Source organism: Mus caroli, unplaced genomic scaffold (assembly GCF_978045245.1).
Source record: "Mus caroli unplaced genomic scaffold, Mus_caroli_1 scaffold_7, whole genome shotgun sequence".
Classification (NCBI taxonomy): Eukaryota; Metazoa; Chordata; class Mammalia; order Rodentia; family Muridae; genus Mus; species Mus caroli.
The window spans coordinates 53,975,809-53,996,686 of NW_028227262.1; the positions used below are offsets into that span (position 1 = coordinate 53,975,809).

Below are 20,878 nucleotides of genomic sequence, written 5' to 3' on the forward strand. Positions count from 1 at the left end.
CAGATGCTTCATGTAGATTGATTGGCCAGTGAGCTCCCTCTTGTCTCCTCTCTACCCTCAGCATTGGGGTTCCAGATGCACTGTGCCATGTCTGGCTTTTTATATGGACGCCAGGATCCAAACTTAGCTCCTCGTGCTCGCAGAGCAAACACTTTGCCCATTGAACTGGCTCCTGGCCCCTCTGTCTATATGTGTAAGATAAATTTGAAATGTGCAATAAACCCAACTGTGCTTTTGGAAACAAATATAACAGGTCATAAAATTCACAAATGCTTCTTATTAATCTGCATGCCACTCAAAGAAAAATAGTTGAGTGGCTTGGGAGAGTGTTTTTTTGTGGTGGTGGTGGTAGTGGTGTGTGTGTGTGTGTGTGTGTGTGTGTGTTTGTGGGTGTGTGTGTGTTTCCCAGAATTTCATGTGCTGCAGATGTTTTGAATGCTCCTCAGTTTAGAGGCAATAATAGAAACCACATGCTTGCCTTTATTTTTGAAATTGTTTTAGTAAGCACTTGTGAAAATATGGAAAATGTAAACACGCACCAGCACATACAAATACCTAATGTGCAAAGAAGCCAGACTATCATCTAGCAACGAAGGGGCCACACTGGCATAGGGGTGGGTGTCGTAAACACAAATGACCTGGTGCATGTCCGTCTTTAGGTGTGCCAGTGAATCATGACCTAGTTAAAGGCAGATTCTGAGGCCGGGTAGAACATTTGCCTAACAGGCATATGGCCCTGGGTTGGATGGCTAGCATCACATAAAGGGAGTCTGTTGGCATAGGCTTGTTTGTGCTCCTAGCATTTGAGAGGTAGAGGCAGGAGGAATAGAAGTTCAAGTTTATCTGCAACTATGTTGCAAGTTTGAGGACAATCTGCTCTAAAATACACAAAATCTTGACCGTGTGCATGGGGTGGGGGCTGAGGTCACACCCTTGAGAGGCTTTCCAGAAGATGCTGCTGTACAGATTTCAGTGCTAGTAAAACGTGGGAGGAAAGGGGGTTGACAAGTGTCCCTTTTAAGGAGCAGGAAGGGCTTAGGGAGCAAATATTGTGTGTGCACCTGAAATTGAGCTAGACAATGGAATGCCACCATCAGATTAAACTCAGTTTGGGGATTTACTAAACCTCGAGTCAGAACAAGGTTAACAGGAAAGTGGATGGAAACAGAATGGTACAAGGAGGTGTAGAGTTGCTGTGGACTATCTCTGAGCACAGTCTCCGATTCATGCTCATTGTTTTAGTAGTATATGGCATGAGATGAGTGAGCTAAGAGTCTCTGTATTTTCATCCAGAAAAAAAAATGGTGAGCACTACAGTCCTGACCTCATAGTTTGAAATCACAATTTCTTAGAGCGAAGCATCAAAACAGTACTTTGGGCACGCTAGGTAAGTTCTCTGCCACTGAGCTGCGCCTCAGCGCTTACCTCACGGTAGGAATCAAGTCACAATGTGACATAATGCTTAGCAGTGCTCAAAGTGATTATTGAATACTCGCTGTTATAATTTAATATAATTATAATAGTAATATAATTTATCATATATAATATATCACATATAGATATATAATAAATAAAATACTATAAATTCTAATTAATAATATTATATGAGTGTTGGTAACTGAAGGAAATGTCCATCTGCTTTCTAAAAGAAAAATTTAGCTTATGATTCCTAGATCCAACTCTGGAAATCTATTAGTAGGCATGAAAAAGAAAATAATTATGGTCACTCTCATAATGTCGTTGAGAAAGAGGCATCTTGATATAGTTGATGAGACATTTCCTGAACATACATCATGAGTCATGGGTTAGAAAACCACTCTAAGATTTTACTTATTCCTGACTTTGTGTGAGCAGAGCTCTCACCTCTATAAAGTGGAGACAGTTACAACTGTCATATCCAACTGTCATGTAGTCCCAGTAGGTGAGAAGCTGAGGTACAGGTTGACATTTAAGCTTAAGAATTCAAGACCAATCTGGGCGACATATTGAGACTCTGTCTCAAACCAGAACAACAACTTCAGCTCCCAACCCCTACACTTTAAGAAGCACAAATGTCTTAAAGGAGTCTGACATCCACAGAGCTGTCACTTCTTAGCCCATGTGGCCATGACCATTTTCCTTAAATCCTCCCCCAATGGAGAAAAGTATATAAAGCACTCAGCAATGTCACAGACACAAAGCAAACACCCAGAAAAATGACAATTGTTGCTGTGATATGAAATTGCTTTTTTTTTTAAAAAGGAATCACAAGGTGTGTTACTTCATGAAGATGGTTATTCTGTGCTGTGATAAATGTGCTGTTTTCAGTATACATCCAACTGTTACTTCAGAGTTGCTGGCAGTGAGGAATAAACTTTGTGTCTCTGCATCCCTAAGCCCTCACATGCTTCTCCAAGTGACATTGAAGAGACATAGACTGGGGAGGTGGGAGGGGGCGGGACTTAGCAGCTCAGTCTCTGGTGATGTCATCGACCTATCTTGGAATCACCATTGGAGTTAAGAGACTGCTTCTTTGGGGAAACTGCAGGATTTTGAAAAGGTCATAACTTTGGCAACTTAAAAAAAAAAAAACAAAACAGCTCTCATCTAATCAGTTAAAATTGGAAATTCACAGGTAAATGACAAGTGTCCCCAGGAGATGGCTTGTGTCTGGGAGTAGACCACACAGTTGTTAGTTGATATTAATAGTTCTGAGAAGAGGGTAGGAGCCTGTGCAGGTCACAGCTGAGCCACAGGCATTACACATGCTGCTGGTGGAGGCACGGCAGCTGCAGTTGGATACTAGCCAGCCTTCCCATAGCCAGAGACATCGCAGAAACAAACAAACAAACAAACAAACAAACAAACAAGCTCACTTCTTCTCACCTCTCAGAGGACAATGCTGGCACTGGGGGCAGGGAGACATCAACGTTCCCTTTCATATCCCATCCCAGACTCTAGCTCCCTCTCTTTCTCTCTTCCCCATCCATCTCCTTGACAAGATTATTGGAAAGAAGGAGTTAATGAGTACACAGTTGTCTTTTTTCTTGGCAGAGAAGCACAAGACAGGCTCAGAGCAGGCTGTCATGGCGCTTGAGGTTTTAGGGATTTTACAGGTAACTATTAACCCTTTGTGGCATTCCTGAGGAAAAAAGCCTGGGGTTGAAAGAACCTACTAAGATTTTTCTATCTCTATTAAAATCATGGACTTATGTTGCTTCAGAGTTTAAGTTTAGCAATACTTACCCATGAAGCCTGAGATATATGTGGTCTTACACTGCCTATAACATACCTGTGCCTTGATCAGAGTGGTATGTTGTATGAGACTGTTAGCACTTGTGCATATACGTGTACCCATGCGCACATGTAAGGGGAGGCCAGAGGAGGACCTTGGTGTCTGTCCTACTCTACCACTCCCTGCCTTGTTCCCTTGCAGCAGGGTCTCTCATTAAACTTGGAGCTAGGCTAACAGATACCAAGGCCTGGCCATTTCAATCTCCCCCCACCCTCCAGCTCTGGGGTTACAGGCTATGCCCAGCGTCTTATATGGGTGCTGGGAATTTGAACTCAGAACCTCATGCTTTGCAGCATGGGTTCTTAGCCACTGAGTTAGCTCCCAGTTCAAACTAGATCATTTTTAAACTCCCTCACACACAGAGGGCATCATTCCCCTTTGCCATGTGGGAACACTGAAGTTTAAGAAAAGATATAACTGGACAAAGGTTTCTAGTAACAAGGCTGGAACCAGGACTTTTGATTTCTGCTCAGGGGACTTTATTACTATTATTGTTATTATTATTATTATTAAATTGTAAAACTGGTGATGTATGCATGCCAGGCAAGGGCGGTACCACTGAGCTATACTGAAGACTCCAATACTTTTTTAGTGTACCAAACATAATGTAAGTTCTCTTTTGATACCAAGAAGCCATAATTCTGACTTTTGAAAGTTGGACTTTCAAACAATCCCCATGATTCAAACAAACAAAAAAAAAAGTATGTGGGGGTTGGGGGTGGTGTATGCTCATGCCACAGCACACATGTGGAGGTCAATGGACAACCTTGCAGAGTTGATTCTCCCCTTCTCCCTCTATATGGATTCTGGGGTTAGAGCTTAAGTCCTCAGGCTTGTGCCTCAAGTGCCTTTGCCCACAGAGTCAGCTTGCTGGCTCCTTTCCTATACTGTTTTGTGTGTGTGTGTGTGTGTGTGTGTGTGTGTGTGTGTGTGTGTGTTTCTCAGTGCAGTTTGCTAATTCTGGGTTTCTAGCACTGGGATTAGCATGATGTATTGCTGAGACTTCTGGATGCAAGAAACTTGGACTGATTCTTAGGGGTGTTGGTTCTAGGCATTGGTTTCTGCAAACTGTAAAATCTAGAAAGCTTCTATAGATGACTCAAGCACTCAGGAGGCAGGGGCAGGCGAATCGGGAGCTCAAGGCGATTCTTTGTTACCTATTAAGTTCTAGACTACCCTGGATTGTATGAGACACTGTTAAAAAAAATTAAAGCACTAGATTAAATAGGTAAAAAAGATAAAGCACAGATTAAAAATGAGGACCAGCTCTTGGCTGGAAGGACCATGACCTGTTCTAGCAGGTAGCTTTCCTTAAAAGTCCCCCGTGGTGTTCTCTTCCTGATCTTTGGTTGTAGCTGGGTTTCTGCTCTCCAGCCCACACTCTTGCTGCAATTGCATGCAGGTTGCTAGTATGTGGGCAGACTTCCATACATGGTGTGAGGAGCAGACATGACTTCATGCTTTGCTGTAGACGAGAAGAACTGCCAAGTCTCAGGCGCCCCATTCCCCCCCAGACTCACTCCCTCCGTTTGAAATCCTCTTCCCTGGTGGTGTGGTAACCAGACCACAGGGGATGCTGTACACCTGTGGGCAAATTACCTTGCAGATTCTCAAACCGTGTCCTCTAGGATGCCAGGAGTTCCCAAGTGCATCTCAGAGCCCCACCCACAGCGTTTGAGAACCTTTTGGAACACTCTACTGTGGTGACCAGCCTGAAGGTCATCTTCAGCCAGGTTTCATGACATGTGATGAACTGTGTATACTATGCTGCTTGATGCAGGGGCAGGGTGGGGATGACCTGGCAAGTTTCTTTAAGGGAGAGCTGATCACAAGCATTCTGAATTAAATAATTCTTTCGTTTAAAGATTGTCTGTAATTCCAGTGCCAGGGGATATGATTATCACTTCTGACCTCTGTGGGCACCAGGCATGCATGTGTTGCCCAGGCATATGTAGGCAAAACACACATACACACAAATTTTTTTAAAAAATCATTACAAATTTAAAATAAAAATTTAAATTAGATTTGTGTGTGTGTGTGTGCTTATGTGTGGAGGCCAAGGACAGCCTGCAGGAGTCTACTCTCTCCTTCTACCTTGTGAGTTTCAACGATCAAATTACTCTCTCATTCTACCATCCTACTGGGGTCTAAATTACTCTTTTGTCCCAGCCCTTGGGATGCTGAGGCAGGAGGATTGCTGCAAGTTTGGTGCTAATCTCACTATATAGTGAGATGTTGTTTCAAAGAAAAAGTAGGTGGGGGGCAGAGAGATTTCTCAGTGGTTAAGTATTCCTCTTGTAGAGAATTCAGTTTCCAGCATCCATGTCAGGTGGTTTACAACTACCTGCGTTAAGCTACAGTGGCTGTTGGCTTCCTTGGACATCCTGCGCTCATGCCCACATACATACTCACAGACACACGTACATGCACACACATATGCAATTAAAAATAAAAGGAATCTTTAAAGTGTACTATTTTGTCTTGAAATTCATAAGCACCATGACAGAGGACTCCAATTTGCAGCTCTTGTATATTCCATTCCCCAGCTTTCTATTTCTACCCAAGGGCATGAAAACAAGGAGACCTGTTTCTCCTTATCCAGTTGGAAGGTGTATGCTAATGTGGACTGCATGTGTAGCGCATATGTTCTTGCTCATGCGTGCATGTGCACACACATACTAGTTGGAGCTTTCCTGTTACGATTTCTGAGGTATTACATTTGGCTTAATTTGTGCACGTGTGGACACTGCTTCACCATCACTTCTGAGATATACAGAAAATGGGAGAGAAACCCAACAGCATTGCTCTGCAGTGTAGGCAGTCAGGAGAAAGGGAAGGCTGGTGTAAGGATGAAAAGAATGGCAAACAAAGCCGGGCATGCTGCACACACCTGTAATGCCAGTTGTTCGGAAGACTGAAACAGGAGCATAATAAGGTTGAGGGAGCCTGGGCTACATGATGATACTCAAACAATCAAAAAAGAAGGAAAGGAAAGGAAAGAAAGAGACAGAAAGCACAGACAGCTAGGCAACAATCACGTGACTACTAAATACAGGTCCAATTTTGGTTTAAAAAAACAAAACAAAACAAAACTTGAGGAACAGTCACATTTAGCATCAAATCAAATTTCTTGAATATGTCGAATATGTAATGAATCCCTTTAACTGTTTGGTGATTTTCTTCCCGATGAACAGCGTTTCTACTCCCTTTCTATAAAGCCTAAGTTAGATTTAACCGTGCTGGAACAAATGTTTTCCAGAAGACTCTAGCGCCTTAGTTTTCCTGACCCTGTGTGCAGTTCGGACACCAGCAAGTCAAAGCGCCCAGAGGCGGCAGATATGTATTACAGTTCTAATCTCCCCTCGCCCCGCCCCTTTAAGTGTGTGTGTGTTGCGCGCGCGCGCTCGCCTATGTCCAAGCACTGTTTCACATGGTGGCTATCAATCTATTCTGATCCGTGTTTGACAAACTAACAGGTTCTCTCTCTCTCTCTCTCTCTCTCTCTCTCTCTCTCTCTCTCTCTCTCTCTCTCTCCCTCCCCCCTCCCACTGACTATAAAGAGCACGTCACGGATAATTTCTTGGAAATTGTATTTTAAAGGCACTGATTTTCAATAACAAAACACACCACCACAGCAACCCCCTTTATCCAAGTCCAGAGCACTTCCCGAACTATCCTTCAGCTAACTAGGGGCAGGGAAGTGGGCGTGCCCTCAAGATTCAATTTCTGCAGCACACAGTCATTTCGGTAGTCAAGGACACATTTCTGGATTAAAGATATCAAGAAGAACGAGTTTGGAGCACAAATGGGAAAGGGGGCCCCATCTCTGAGGAAATAGCTGAAAAACTCATGAAAGCAAGTTTTAAATCTTTTTTTTTTTCTCTTTTGCAAGGCACCTGAAAAAGGGTGTTCGTTTGCTGTAAATCCACCATGATGTCTTTAGTTTAGAAGAGCAGAATAACCTTGGTTCCCAAACTCATGGATTACAAACTTTCTCTCTTCTCCTAGGCTCAATGGACCGAAGTTTAGGCCACTTTTCCAGATTCTGGTACTTGGTAGCCAAAATCCTACAAGTCTCCTTTAAGAGGAGGCAGCACGCCTCTCCTTTTCCCCGCCCCGTCCCCGCCTTTCACACCTTGGGTGGGAAAAGCGAGCGGAGGCGGGACCTTAGGGAGCGAGTGCTCTTATGGGTTAGGACGCCAAAAAGGCGCTCCGGGAGCCAATGAGCAACGGGCAGGGCGGGGCGTAATGCTGTAGCCCTGCAGCCAACGTGGGCCGCAATCCGCCCCGGGGCCCCAACGGAGGGGTGTGTGAGGGCGAGCAGCCGGGGCGGGGCCTGGGGCCGCGGGGCTGGACCGCGGAGCGGCTGGCCGCTGATTGTTCGCAGCGCTGAGGCACGGTGCGCTCCGGCCGCTCCGGGACGGGCAGGCGCGTGGGGTCCACGGCTATCATCAGCTCAGCGCCCTCAGTGAGATGCACGCCCGCGCCACGCGCAGAGGCCGAGGCTAAGCGTTTTCAGTCTTCAGCGGCGGCGGCTCTCGGCGTGCGCCCGGGCTCTGAAGGCGACTCTCAGCGCGGCGGGAAGGACGAGCAGCGGCGGCCGGGCACTCACTGCGGGACTCCACAGAGTTCGCCGCGCGCGGGGCTCGGCCCGGATGGGCGCGGGGGTGGCGGTCCCCGCAGGGTGCTGCGAAGCGGCCGGGGCAGAGCGTGTCGGCTGAGCGCCGCGGCCCCGGAGCCGACTGGAGCCGGGCGTCCATGCCCCGGCGCGGAGCCTAGTTCCGAGCGCAGCCCGCGCCCGCGCCCGCGGCCGCCCGCACCTCGCAGCCCTCGCTCCCCGGCTTCGCGGCGCGTTCCAGACAAGATGGCGCGGCCCGGTCCGGGAGTGCTCGGAGCCCCGCGCCTTGCGCCTCGCCTTCTGCTCTGGCTGCTTTTGCTGCTACTGCAATGGCCGGAGTCAGCGGGCGCCCAGCCTGGCCCGCGGGCCCCCTGCGCGGCCGCCTGCACTTGCGCCGGGGACTCGCTGGACTGCAGTGGGCGCGGGCTGGCGACGCTGCCCCGGGACCTGCCCTCCTGGACGCGCAGCCTGTGAGTATCGCCTTTGCCTCTCGTCCGGGCGCTGTCACTAAGACGGGGCTGCGGGTGTGCTCAGCCGGAGAGGGTGCGGAGTGCGCTCTGTGGGCTGGGGAGACTTGTGGGTGGCCGAGTGGAGGTCACGCGTGGGAGCTCGGGAGAGAGGACTCTGCTTCTGGGGTTTGAAGGTGAGCGCGATTCTGGAGGAGCCTGCCTTGCAGGGAGCGTGTGTTGTCGGGAGGATGCAGGACATGAGTGATCATGTAAGGGTGATCAAGTGTGCCTCGTGAAGTCTGGAAGTCAGCGAGTGTGGGGCGTGGAGGTGAGCTACCGGTTTGTGATTTGAAACTGAGTGAGAGTGCTGTGGAGCGCGAAATATGTGTGTGTGTGTGTGTGTGTGTGTGTGTGTGTAGAGTGGAGGTGAGCGAATTTGTGTGCATGTGAGACGGACGCGATGGCAGAGTGTAGGAGTCTGTATGGGATTGGGATCCATGGCTGTATCTTTTCTCCTGTGCTGTATGTAGCCCAGCCCTTAGGTGTCTTGAGTTCCCTCAACTTACCTCCAGTTGGTAATGAATGACAGTGACTCACGTCTCCAGGGTTCATGCTATTTATACTATGTATTAGTGAGTGTGTGTTGCAGTCTCCTGATCACCAGACAATCGTGGTGGCTTGACTTGGCATTGGCCAGGGCAAAAGGGACCCTGTCCTGAAGAAGCCAGGAGTTGAGAAGCTTTGAGACAGTTCTTGGAGATGTCTGAGTGTGGTTGTTAGCTCTTTTCCGCATGGCTGGCATGTACAGGAACTGTGTTCCAGATCCCTTCCTGTCTGTTCCCTGGGGTCCCCTTGGGCTTGATCCACTGGGGGTGGGTCTGCTCCTACCCTCGAGTTTCTCCTCCATAAATGGCACAAGTTAGTTGTGGAGTGGTGCTACTATGGGAGAAGGTGACAGGGGGCCTGGCTGGCTCTGTCAGTTTAGGTGCACTTCTGTGCTGCTGGGATTGGGGCTCGTCGGGAATGTTAGATTTCTGTAAACAAAGTGGAGTAGAATAGCATTGTTATTCTTAAAAAAACAAAACAAAACAAAAAATAACCCAAAAACCCTAGACCTTTGAGTCGAATCTTGCTCAGCTATCAGTAATTAGCATCTCTAGAACTATTAGTACCTTCCAGAGAAAGGCCTAGCTTGAGTAGCCTGCGTCTCATTTGAGCTTTGGAATGTCTTTCCTAGGACACAGAAGTAGTACAGCAGTAGCTTCAGTCATGACATTTGCTGTTTTAAAAAGAGAAAATTGATGACACAGGCTTTAACTCACACCTGTGGCTTCATTGCAGAAAACTGGGGGCTGGGTATCTGTCTGTCTTGAAGGAGAGTTGATTCTTTTCTAACAAGAAGACTGTATTCTTAGAGTGAGTGGCTTGGGGCTTTACATTGGTCACTTGGGCAATCTGCTGTGGGAGTTCTGAAGCCAGCAGAGACCCTTCTGCTACTGTTGCTGCCTTGAGGATTTTTCTCTTCTTCAGTATCTGCTTCCTCTCTGGAATTCACTATTGAAAATGCCTGGTCTTAGAGTGGGGCTGAACAGTGGCTCTGCCAGTTACTGGGAGGTAGACACACTATTGCTCTCTGCTAAGATTTTATTTATTAATAACTGAGGGAGTTTGGGGACATTTGGGGTCTTTTGCATACTTAAGATGGGATATTATTATTATTATTATTAAATAATAGAACTATGTGAGTAGAGTCAGAGTATGTTCTCAAGTGTTCCCTTGTTGGAAGACTTGCAAAGCCATGTGTCAGGGGCGTTCTGAGGAAGGCTCTCCGTTCCCAAGCCACACTTCCTGGAGAGGACAGAGTGCTCTTATTTGTACTTTCTTTTTGTCACAAGACTTACCTTGGCTTGCCCTTCCTTGGAGCAGAACTTGCTAGTCATTTTTAGGCTTTCAGTTGCCTACAAGTGACAATTCACACAGCCTAAATACCTTTAAAATTGTAGTCTCTCTTTCTTACTCACGCAATTTAGTGATCAGTAAATACCAGACTAAGTGTTCTGGGCTTCAGGAGTAGGACTCTACTGAAGATAGTTTTAATGGATTAGTTTTAATATTCAAACAGTTTGGTTTCTGGGTTAGTATGTGGCACGCGTGTGCGCACGCACACACACACACACACACACACACACACACACACGGGCTTTTGAAGAATACGAGTTTATTTCTGCTTAAAGTGAAATCAAGTGTGAATTGTCTCCTAACCTTCATATTTCTCAACATATTTCCCCCACTGGTGTTGAGGGTTGCACCCAAGGGCTGCAGCATGCGAGGCTGGGCAAGCTCAGCTACTTCTGAACCGTATCTCCAATACCAGCACTTTCCTTTTAAACCATTGCTTTTACTTTTTGGCAGGATAGCAGTGGAGAAAGTCTCCGTGTGTAATACAATAAAGTATCTTGTATTTTCACTGCATTTACACCTTTTAAGGTCATTGTGTCTAGAAAATGCTTTGAGCTAGTTTATAAGCCTATGAAGTAGATTTACTGCAGCCTGCTCAAACAGTTTCAGGCTGTGGGTTTGCGATAGCAGGAGACCTATGGCTTTATGGGACTCCTCCCCCTTTTGTAAACAGTACATCTACCTTTGGAGTTGCTCTTAGGCCAAGTGTAGAGAAGCTAAACGTTTTTAATAGTGAATAAAAATGTAGTGTGAGTAGAAAAAGCAGGGTGATGCTGATGGAGGAGAACAGAACCCTTTCCAAGGCTGGGGATAACTTACTCTCTATGGCTACGTAGAGTGGTGGAGCATAGCTGAGTCGCCTGTCCTGTTGCATAGGAGAGATTGGCATGGTCCGACCAGAACACTCATAAACAGTGCCAAACACCTCCCAGAACCTTACAAGAGGCTGAACTTCTTAGAACTTAGGTGTTTGCTTTCCTTCAAACTATTTTTGAGAGCATGATTTCAGAAGCTCCTTAAAAAAGTATTACAGGTTTACTTTAGACTGTTTTCCACCTGTCTAAATTTGAGCAGAGGGTTTAGTTACAAAATACTGTTAGTGTTAACATTCTGAGAGGTAACTGATGGTTGGGAGTGGGGAGGGAGGCAGGCTTAGGAGGGCAGTCCTTGGATCCTTGTTCAGTGGGAGAAGGGATTCAAAAGCAAGGGCCTTTAGGAAAGGACACCAAGTGTGGCCATCTCGAGTGCCAGTAGTGAGCACTTATTGTTTTGGCTTCTCTTGTATCATATACGTGTTTGCGGTATCAGGTTGGCTGCCTCAAATCTAGCTTCGATGGTTTAAGCACAGGAGTGTTGGTTTTGGCTACATTAGACGATATGCATTCTGTGCTTTCACTGTAGAGTTGGGAAACAAGGACAGCCCCTGTCTGTCAGATTCTCCAGCAGTGCTTCAAGGGCTTGGTGTGCAAAGTGCTTTGAGTTAAGGTTCTGGAAATGGCCTTCTATCTTATGCAAACCAGATGACCAAATCCTTTTAGAATCCAAACTGCTGTGCGTGTACGCGTGCACATGTGCAGATTACATGTATGTTTACATGAACTGCCCAGCTGGTTGATAGTCAGTCCCTCCTGACCCTTTCTTTTGCTTTGGTCTCATATCACTTTAAGAGTTCAGCAGACCTTGAGCTTGTGTCGATTTGGGATCGGAGGTTGTTTGAAGTAGAGCTTGGAATCTGAACTCGCTGCCTGGGACATGCTAAACAACTGTGCTTTCCTGCGGAGGAGGAGCTCCACCCCCAGCCCTACAGACCTTGAGGGGATTTGCACCTTTCAAAGTTTTCTCTGCTCTGAGGCCATATTGAAGAGATCTGTAAGGATGGGATGGAACCCAAGGCTTGGTCTACTCTTAAGGCAGGCATTCTGTTAACTGAGTCCTATCCTCACCACACTGTCCCCCTCCAGGGCACTATTTTAAGAATCCGCATGGTCAACCCGTTCTATAATTACATATAGTTACTAGATTTCACAAACTTTGGACTTCTGAGTAGATTATAGGCAGTAGTTCTTGGCAAGATCTTGAGAAGGCTGGGGACAGACAGTGTAGTATGCTGTGTTAAGAGCTTCTTTCTGTCCCATGTCCCCATATGCCTGCTCTCCAGCCTCCTCCCTCTTTGGCTAATTATCTCTCCTGGGTTCCCTGGGCTGCTTCCCTGACCAGTTGGGTTGCCCTCTGGCTGACCTTTTCCACTGTCAGGCCCTATGCTCGCCATGAGTCTCTTCCCTTCTCTGCAGAAGTGTTTCTGTGGTGCAAAGCCTTGTCAGTAGAGCTAGAAATGCCCCAGAGCAGGCTAGAGGCTACTAAGACACCTGCCTCTAAAATATGCACCTGCCTGGAAGAGAGGTCTGTGAGATAGGAAGGCCAGATGGTGGCCGTTTGAAGTAGCTCATGGCTTTTTAGAAGTGAGAGGGAAATCTAGAAGAGGGATTCTTTGAATTGAAAGTTGCTGTAAGCAGTAAGAATGGTGGTGGTTTTGTTGATTTTGTCATCCTTCTCTTCCTTGTCCTCTTCTCCCTCTTCCTCCTCCTCTTTCTCCTCTCCCTCCTTCTCTCCCTTCTCTTTCCCCACATTTGTTTAAAACATAAAGGGGATTCCTCTTGCTTTCCCTATAGTTGTAAGACCAGGTTTCCTGGTTATGTAAGCCTAACTTTCAACTAGTTTTGATGAGCTTGGTGACATTTACTCACTGGGGTCCTTCCCCCTCCTCAGCAATCCCTAGGGGGTCTTTATCAGAAGCAAACAGGACTTCAGGTTGTGTTGATATCCAGAGTTGATTACAATGGATGTTCTTTCAAAGGTTAAAGCTTTGTCTGAGACAGGAGAGAGATGTCCCAGGCAGAGGAAGAAAAATACACGCAGAAATCTCAATTGGTGTCTGGCCTGTGGGAGGTTTAGGGGTTGTACCAAACCAGTGGGGTCCATTAAGGGTGGACTTCATTACTTTATTTCTTGCTCTGTACGGAAACCGACTGCTGCTGCTCCTCGTAACGTAGCAGTTTTGGTTCTATTTCCTTATAGACCTTGTTGAAGACCAGACGTTAAACTTTGTACAGTGGAAGTCACATTCATTTATTGACTTAGTCCACATATTTTATGTATGAATGAAAATTTCAGTTTTTCACCAGTTTTAAATGTAAACTGCCAGTTTGTGTCCACACTCTCTTGGGTGGGCATTCTTTTTCTCATCCAAGAGCTTTTTGCTTTATGTTGGTGTGCTGTTATGTTTTGTGTAATCCAGTGCTTCCTTTGTGGGTTTAAAATTACTCATGTCCATTATTTTAAATCATGTGTACGCCTGAGTGTGTGTGTGTGGCATATATACCCATGAATGCAGGTGTCCTTGGATGCCAAAGGTGTTGGATTCTTGGAGCTGAAGTTATAGGCAGTTATGAGCTGCCTGGTCTGGATGGTAGGAACTGAATACAGGTCTTCCAACAGAGTAGAAAGTACACTTAAGTGCTCAGCTCGCTCTCTGGCCTTTATCACCTGTTCTTTTGACCCAAACATATTTTGCATAGACTTCTAAAACACAGTTCCGCAAATCTGCTAATAAAAGTTGTTCTAAAAGTGGTTTCTTCCTTTCCCTGGGTCTTGTACTCTTTGATTCCCCCCTGCCTTGTTCTTTGTATCCTCTCTAAATGGGCACCCGGTCCTTATACCCTGGTGTCTGATGAGTGTGATGGATGGAAATGGCATGAATAGAACTTCCTTTATTTCTACTCTGCTATACATGTTGGTGCCATCCACCTTGCAGGGTGCACGGGGTGGGGGTGGGGACACCGGGCACCACCCGTCACCTCGGGTGGAAAGCTTGAAAGTTCTTCTTAAGGTTTGTTTCTGGTATCTCCACTCTCCAGCCCTTTACCCCCGTTTCTTTCAAGGGGATGATAGGCATCCTATCTCGTAAGGGCGGTGCGGACAGTTACATTGTGCATGTGTGCCCTTGCTTCCTCTGTGGAGTTCACCAGTTAAAGGTTAAGGTGGCAGTACCTCCGTCTTGCATTCGTTCTCATGATTAGTCCCTCCGAGTTGCATTTCCCAGGGACGAAAGAGTTTCCTAGGGAAAGGTTACTTTTCGGCTAGGAAGGAATCTTTTGGTGTGGGAGCATGGCATGACTCACAAGCCAGGCATCGTGCTCTGACAGCCGTTTCGGTGGTTCAGGAAAGCTGCAACAGGTAGACACTGCCGCCGTGTGCCTTGGGAATCTCAGATGAATAGGCAGGAAGCTGTACACAGTTGCAGTCAATTATACAATTAGCAAAAATTGTTGAGGTAGTTTAAAAATCTATTCCAGTTGTACAAATACTGCCGAGGTAGCATTATTCTTTTGGGAAGGTGCATGGGGAAAAAGCAGGAACGTGAGAAGTCCTTAAACCAATCACTTTATCCTCTCGTTCCTCAGGGTTTCGTTGAAATTGAGCTCTACCCAAATACAGGTAGCTCGGAAGAATGCAGGTGAGCTCTCATAGATGAGATTATGTTACAGTCTTTAGGGCCGGCTGATTCTCACTGCTTCCCACCTCTGTATGGAAAGACTTGGAGGAGAGGAGGTAGCAGGGGAGACAGTTACTGTTGAAGGCAGATAACAAGCTTCACCTGTTTTGGTCTGTGTACAATGGTGTGCTAACTTGTAGGCGGTACAGACAGCAAAGGCCCGGCCATCTGAGGAGCCTGGCAAGGGTGCACTTTGAAAGGCCGTTTACTGTTGCTCCGGGTGCACCTGTCCACGAGTCCTTTCCCTCGTGAATGGCCATGATTCACAGCCTTGCCCACCTGAAGGGCTGCGATTGTTTGCACCTTATTACTATTTAATCTAACCTGACCGGTAAGGCCCATTGTGCTAACAACTAGTTCGTTCATCTCCTTGAGGCCCGGCCGGATTCATCGCTGCTTCCTTGTGAACCAGGATACCGGTTCCAATCACCGCTCCTTGAGTTTGTTTTGGCAAAAGACAAGAAAGCATGGTCTGTCTTTGTGATGCATAGGTCTCTTTCCTTTTATGATCAGTAGGTATTGGAAATGAATAAATGAGTACCATTTGCCCCCCACAAGTAGCCCTGTCCCATTCTTGTAAAAGCTGATTTAAAAACCAGTTAGTCCTTAAAATTTGTTTTCTGTAGCTTCTTTGTACAGCAGCTAGCAGTTGCCCCCAACCCCACTCCCTTCCTGTCCTTTGACCCTTCTACTAATGGATAATTTGCTGTTCAAATGATTCACTGCTCAGCTCGCCAGAGCACACACTGCGCTGGTAAATTCTGTCTTCTGGATTACCTACTTGATGATGGCTGTTGGGGATCATCAGGGCTGAATTTCTGAACTGGGGGCATCAGGCATCTAGGTAGCACTAGGTCCTGTGGTCCCAGTACTCCCTTTGAAAGCCATTTGCATCTGAAGCACTTGCCCTTTGGGTTGGACAACAGGAAAGGGCTGTGAACGCTGTCTTTTTGATTCTTGTAAGATGATTGGAATGACCGGCCTTAAAACCAATTCTGAGTTAAGGAAATGTTTGCCATGTAGCCTCTGTTGATGTAGGATGTTTTGTTCTTATCACTGTTTCATAAGAGAGACAAGTGGACAGTGTATTAATGACGTCATGAATTCTGAAACTGTCAGCTACCTTCAGTAATTGCCCATGCAGGCCTGTTTCATAGGCTCCATGCTCCAATAGCCTTTCTCCTTCTACAGGGTTTTAAAGAAGTAAATCCAGAACATGCCATTTTCTCTGTAAATGTGTAGGACTTTCATTTAGCAGGTTGGGGGGTGGGCATACTCACATGGCAGCTCCTCATTAAAAGATGACTTTAAGACGTGGGAACATGAACAAGTTCTGAAAAATAATGGACTTGTTTTCTAAAGGAAATTCTGACAAAGTGTTTACAGGATGTTTGCTGAGCACATATTTCATGCACCCTGTTTTTTATATTCTCAAATTACGTGGGGTTTTTTCCCCCTACCTTTGGTTTTGTGGGGAGAGTTTGAAACATTTTTAGGACCCGAGCTCTTGGTCAGGTTGTAAAAGTCACTGGAGTTTTCTTCCATAGATCCTTAAATGAGAGGTTTCTTCCAAGCCATTATTTAGATTAGACTCTATTAGCAAGCAAATATAATTACAATGGGTCATTTAAAAGTGGCATTTTAGATATTATTATTATTTAGTGTAGAGATGATTAGCCGGTTGGTTGTAGCTAAGTCTTGAATCTGAATTGAGTTAACTCGTGTTTACTTTGCAGGGCCTGACCCTCCAGCTGTGTCTACTTGAGTCTGCTTTAAATAGAGTTAGAAGCACCCTATAAGAAAATCCCCCAAAAGCACAGAGCCAGCTTCCTGGAACCCTCTGGGCTCCTTTTAGCTTCAAACAGATTAGAACAATGCTTTTTTCCTCCTTGCTACTGAGTGGTCCACAGTCCTTGGTTCCGTTTCTCTGTTCTCTCTCTGTTGGTTGGAGGAATTTCTTTAAAATAAAGTTGATGATTTTCATATTCTGTCTGTGAAAATCTAATTCTAGGTAAATTATATAGCGTTTAGTGGTTTAAAAAGCCAGCCTGTATGTGTCATTTTAAGCTCACAGACTCAGTTAAGCATAATTAAGCCACTGTCATATTTGATTAGATACCATTTACAGTGGATCCTCTTGTTTACACAAGCATGCATACACAAAAGAGTTTGCTAAAACGTATAGGCAGGAGAACTAACTACGAGGCTCTGATTGTAACTTTAAGTTCTGTTTTGCATATTGGGATGTGTGGTACCTAGGGTCAGCTTCATGCTCACAGACTGAGTTTTCATTTTGTTTTTGACTAAAATAATTTTGTGTGCGTCTGTGACTTCCTTTCTCCACCTGGGACAGTGTGAGTTTCTGGCACATGAGCGCCTAGTGTTTGCAAAACTTTATAAACAGCCAGAAGAGCTCGTAGCTTCCAGGAAGTGGGTTGTTGATGCAACCCCGAGTGATGGATGCTGAGGCCAACTCGAGTAGGGGGGATTGTCCGCTCCTCTTCAGGAGAGGAGAGCCAGAAACCAAGCCAAACAAAGTATTTATTAGCTATCAGGGCTACCTCACTCCCAATTCACTGTTTTCTCAGACCCAATGTCTGTGTCTTGTCCACAGGTAATCTGACCTCATGGAAGAGGCTCTCTGCCTTACCCAAGAGAAAAACTGCTAAGAAATTCTGCTAGGATTTTCGTTTTGTATTTGAAATAATGTATGTATGTATGTATATGTGTTTGTTGTATGTGCATGTGTTCACATGTAGTGTGTGTGTTGCTCGTGCATTCTCTCTCTCGCCCCTGGAGCCCAGAAGAGGGTGTCAGATGCCTTGGAGCTGGAGTTAGAGGTGTTTCCGAGCCAGCCAACATGGGGGCTGGAGTCCAGAATCTGGTCCTCCTGGTTGAACAACAAGTGTTCTCAATCACTGAGCTCTCTCTCCAGCCCCCGAGAAGATGTCTAGATTATTTCACAACTCTGTTTGAAATAATAATTGGGAACAGTTTAATTATGTTAATTCTGGACCCACAAGTGAAATTTCTAAAGTTGTGGATAATAAGAATGTGGTAGTATGGAAACCAGCTTGCAGCTGAGTCTCAGCAGGCCTGAAGTTCTGTCCTGGCACTGCTACTGATGGGGAGTGTGACCTCGGGCTGGTCATCTACTTACCTATCTGTAAGAGACTTAAGACTTATAAAAATTCCTTTTTAGGGTTATGATTCTGGCTATATCGGATTTACTGGTAAGAGAGTAAGTGGGTCTGTGTATGGGATGCCTAGATGAAAGTACTCTGGCTTCTCTGCGCAGATACCTAGAACAGCCAAAGGAGAAATGGAGCGCTGGGGGAGGGGCTCCGTTAGGGACCCTTCCCTCAGCCCTTGGTGTTACTAAGGAGAAGCAAATAGTGCACTTTAAGGCACAGGCAGACCTTCCCCAGTCTGAAAGTCCAAAATGCTTCAGATTCTGACAGGTTTGAGCGCAAGCATGACACCACAAGTGGAAAATTCCGTACTGGGAACTTCGTTTTCATGTACAAAAGTATTAAAATTAGTGTATAAAGTTGCCTTGAGGCTATGTGTATAAGGTGTATATGAATCATAAATGAATTCATGTTTAGACTCGGATAGCATCCTCATGTAAATAACCCAGTTATTTTATCTGAGATCTGGAAAACTATGGTCCCGAGCATTCCAGATTAAGGATTCTGGGCCAAAGAAAACTACGGGACCTGCAAGTTTGACATCTTTGACTTAGCTTTTTAGGAACATAGCTTTAGAGAAAAGGCAAGAAGTTCCAGGGTCGTTTTAGTGGGGTTTTCTTAGGGCCACCGAGGGCCATGGATGGAGTAGTTGGATCAGTGAAGTTTTCCCGAGCCTGCTAATCTTTCAGCTCCACGGGCTGAGAGTACAGCTTCACTGGCAACAGCTGCAAGGAAGGCCACACCCACACGGCTCTGTCCTCTGGAGCCAGCTTGCCTTTGGTTGTATGCATGAACATGGCTGATTCTGAGTAGCTTTAAGCCATTTTCCCGGGAGCTTTTCTGTGTGCTTTTCAGTGTGGACACTCAGCAGCCTGACTTTTGTACAAATCAGTGACTTCTTTCTCCAAGTTTTGAATTCGCTCACTTCCTTTTTAAAAATTGTTTTATTTATTTCTCCAGTCTATTTTTGTTGTTGTTGTTCAATAGATACCAAATTTACCCATCTATGGGTTTCCTTTTGCAAAGTCTTGATTTATGCCAAATAGGAGTTCCGTGGAGGACCTAGTAGCTTTTGTTATTTGTATTCTTTATTTTAAACAATTATTTGTGTTTGTGTGTGTGCATGTGTTCTTGTTTCTGTGGGGGTGGATGTAGGTGTGGGGGAGTCTGGAGGGCCAGTGTTGGGTGTCTCTCTTCTATGGCTCCCCACTTTATTTTGAAGTGGTCTGTTAATGCAGCTGAGACTCATTCTTTAGGCTAACTTAGGTGGCCAAATGCTTCATTCAGAACCTGGTGCTGAGGTTACAGGCGCATCCTGTAGATCCTGGAGATCTGAACTCAGGGCTCTGTACACACACAGCATGCAGTATCTGCTAAGCTATTTCTGCAGTCCATTCTCTGTGCTCTTCACAGCCACTTTCCTTCCATGTGCATCTGTTGTCTTCACTGGAGATTGTTGGGCTTTTCCTTTTATGCAATCCTTACTTTGTATGTTTTCATGAGATGAGGCCTTAGGGTGTTTTTCTGTTCTCTTCTTGAAATCATGCTTCTGGGAGTTGGAGCTTTGTTTGGGGCTACATCCTGAATGGCGTGAAGTTGGAGGCCAGGTAGTGGTGTTTCGAACCTCTTGGTATAAGTTCAGCAGGAGTTAGAGATTATTTTAGGAGTGAATAGTCCAAAAAGTTTCTTTAAAAAAAAAATCTCATTAGGCGCCAAGGAGATAGCTCAGATATTAACATGCACGAGATCCTGTGTTTCATTCCCAGAATTCGTGTAACAAAATCCAAGTCTAATAGTTTCCACCTGAAATGCCAGTGCTGGAAGGGCAGAGACTGGCAGATAGAGCCCTGGGGTCACTGGGCAACCATTTTCGTCTACTTAATGATTGACAGACCAGCAAGAGAGAAAAGAACGGGTCAGGTGGTACCAAATGACACATGAGGTTGTCTTCTGACCTGCCCATGTACGTGTATGTACACCCCGCACACATGTACACACATGACACATGTGCAGCCTTAGATGTGTATAGCCTTACACCTGTAGTCTCAGCACTGGGGAGGAGGGGCAGAAGAATCAGGAGTTCAAGGCCAACACCTACTGTGGTTGAACCCAATCTGGACTACCTTTGTTATTGTCTAAACAAACAAACAAAAACAAGTGAAAAGGCAGCCCTTTTCTGTTCTGTTGTTTAAGATCAAAATAGCCCAAATGCTTTTCCCACCCGTGTACGAGCTTAATCTAGAGTGCCATTTTCTGTTACTCCTGTGCTCTTCCGTGTCTTTCCTGTTTGTGTCTGATCTTCTCCCAGAGGATTCTCAGTCCTGTTAGGTAACTTTTTACCTCAGTTAGTTGGGGAGGCCATAGGAACTGTGGTTGTTTCAGTCCGGTCTGTGGAGAGGACTGAAGGCACATGGAGTGGGGTTTAGCTGTGAGGTACTGCTATGTGTAGGATCTGTGTTGCCCTCATAGCCCATTGAGGTAAAGGGGTGACAGTGGCCTCTGTCAGGTGGGGAGCAGTGCTTCTTAGCTTGGAGTCAAGACTTTGCTTGTATGCGAGAGAGAATCTGGGACATAAAACCAACATTATGGCAAGTGCTCCCTTCCCTCCTCCTCCTCTTCCATTTTCTCCGTTCTGCCTGAGAACCACTTCAAAGGCTCCGATGTGCTGGTGCCGCAAGCTGCACAGTTATTGTTAAAGAATTTGGAGATGTAATTGAAAACAAACTGTTTGAGCAGAGCAGATCTAGGCAAGTTCTAGCTCTGAGGGAGAAGGGAATTCCAAGTTCTTCCTCTATTTGGAGCTGATGTCTCAGAACACTTGTTCTGTAGAGTCAT

At 45.8% G+C, this 20,878-nt stretch overlaps 1 protein-coding gene across 1 annotated transcript in view; it reads left to right on the forward strand.

The window, feature by feature from the left end:
- The first annotated feature begins 7,613 nt into the window (after positions 1-7,613).
- The window catches only part of Lrig1 (leucine rich repeats and immunoglobulin like domains 1), a 97,282-nt gene continuing 84,017 nt past the window's right edge, over positions 7,614-20,878 (forward strand). Inside the window, exon 1 of the mRNA XM_021164332.3 lies at positions 7,614-8,362. Coding sequence (XP_021019991.1) covers positions 8,139-8,362 — 224 coding nt within the window. The 5' untranslated portion in view covers positions 7,614-8,138. The remainder of the gene's footprint in view (positions 8,363-20,878) is intronic.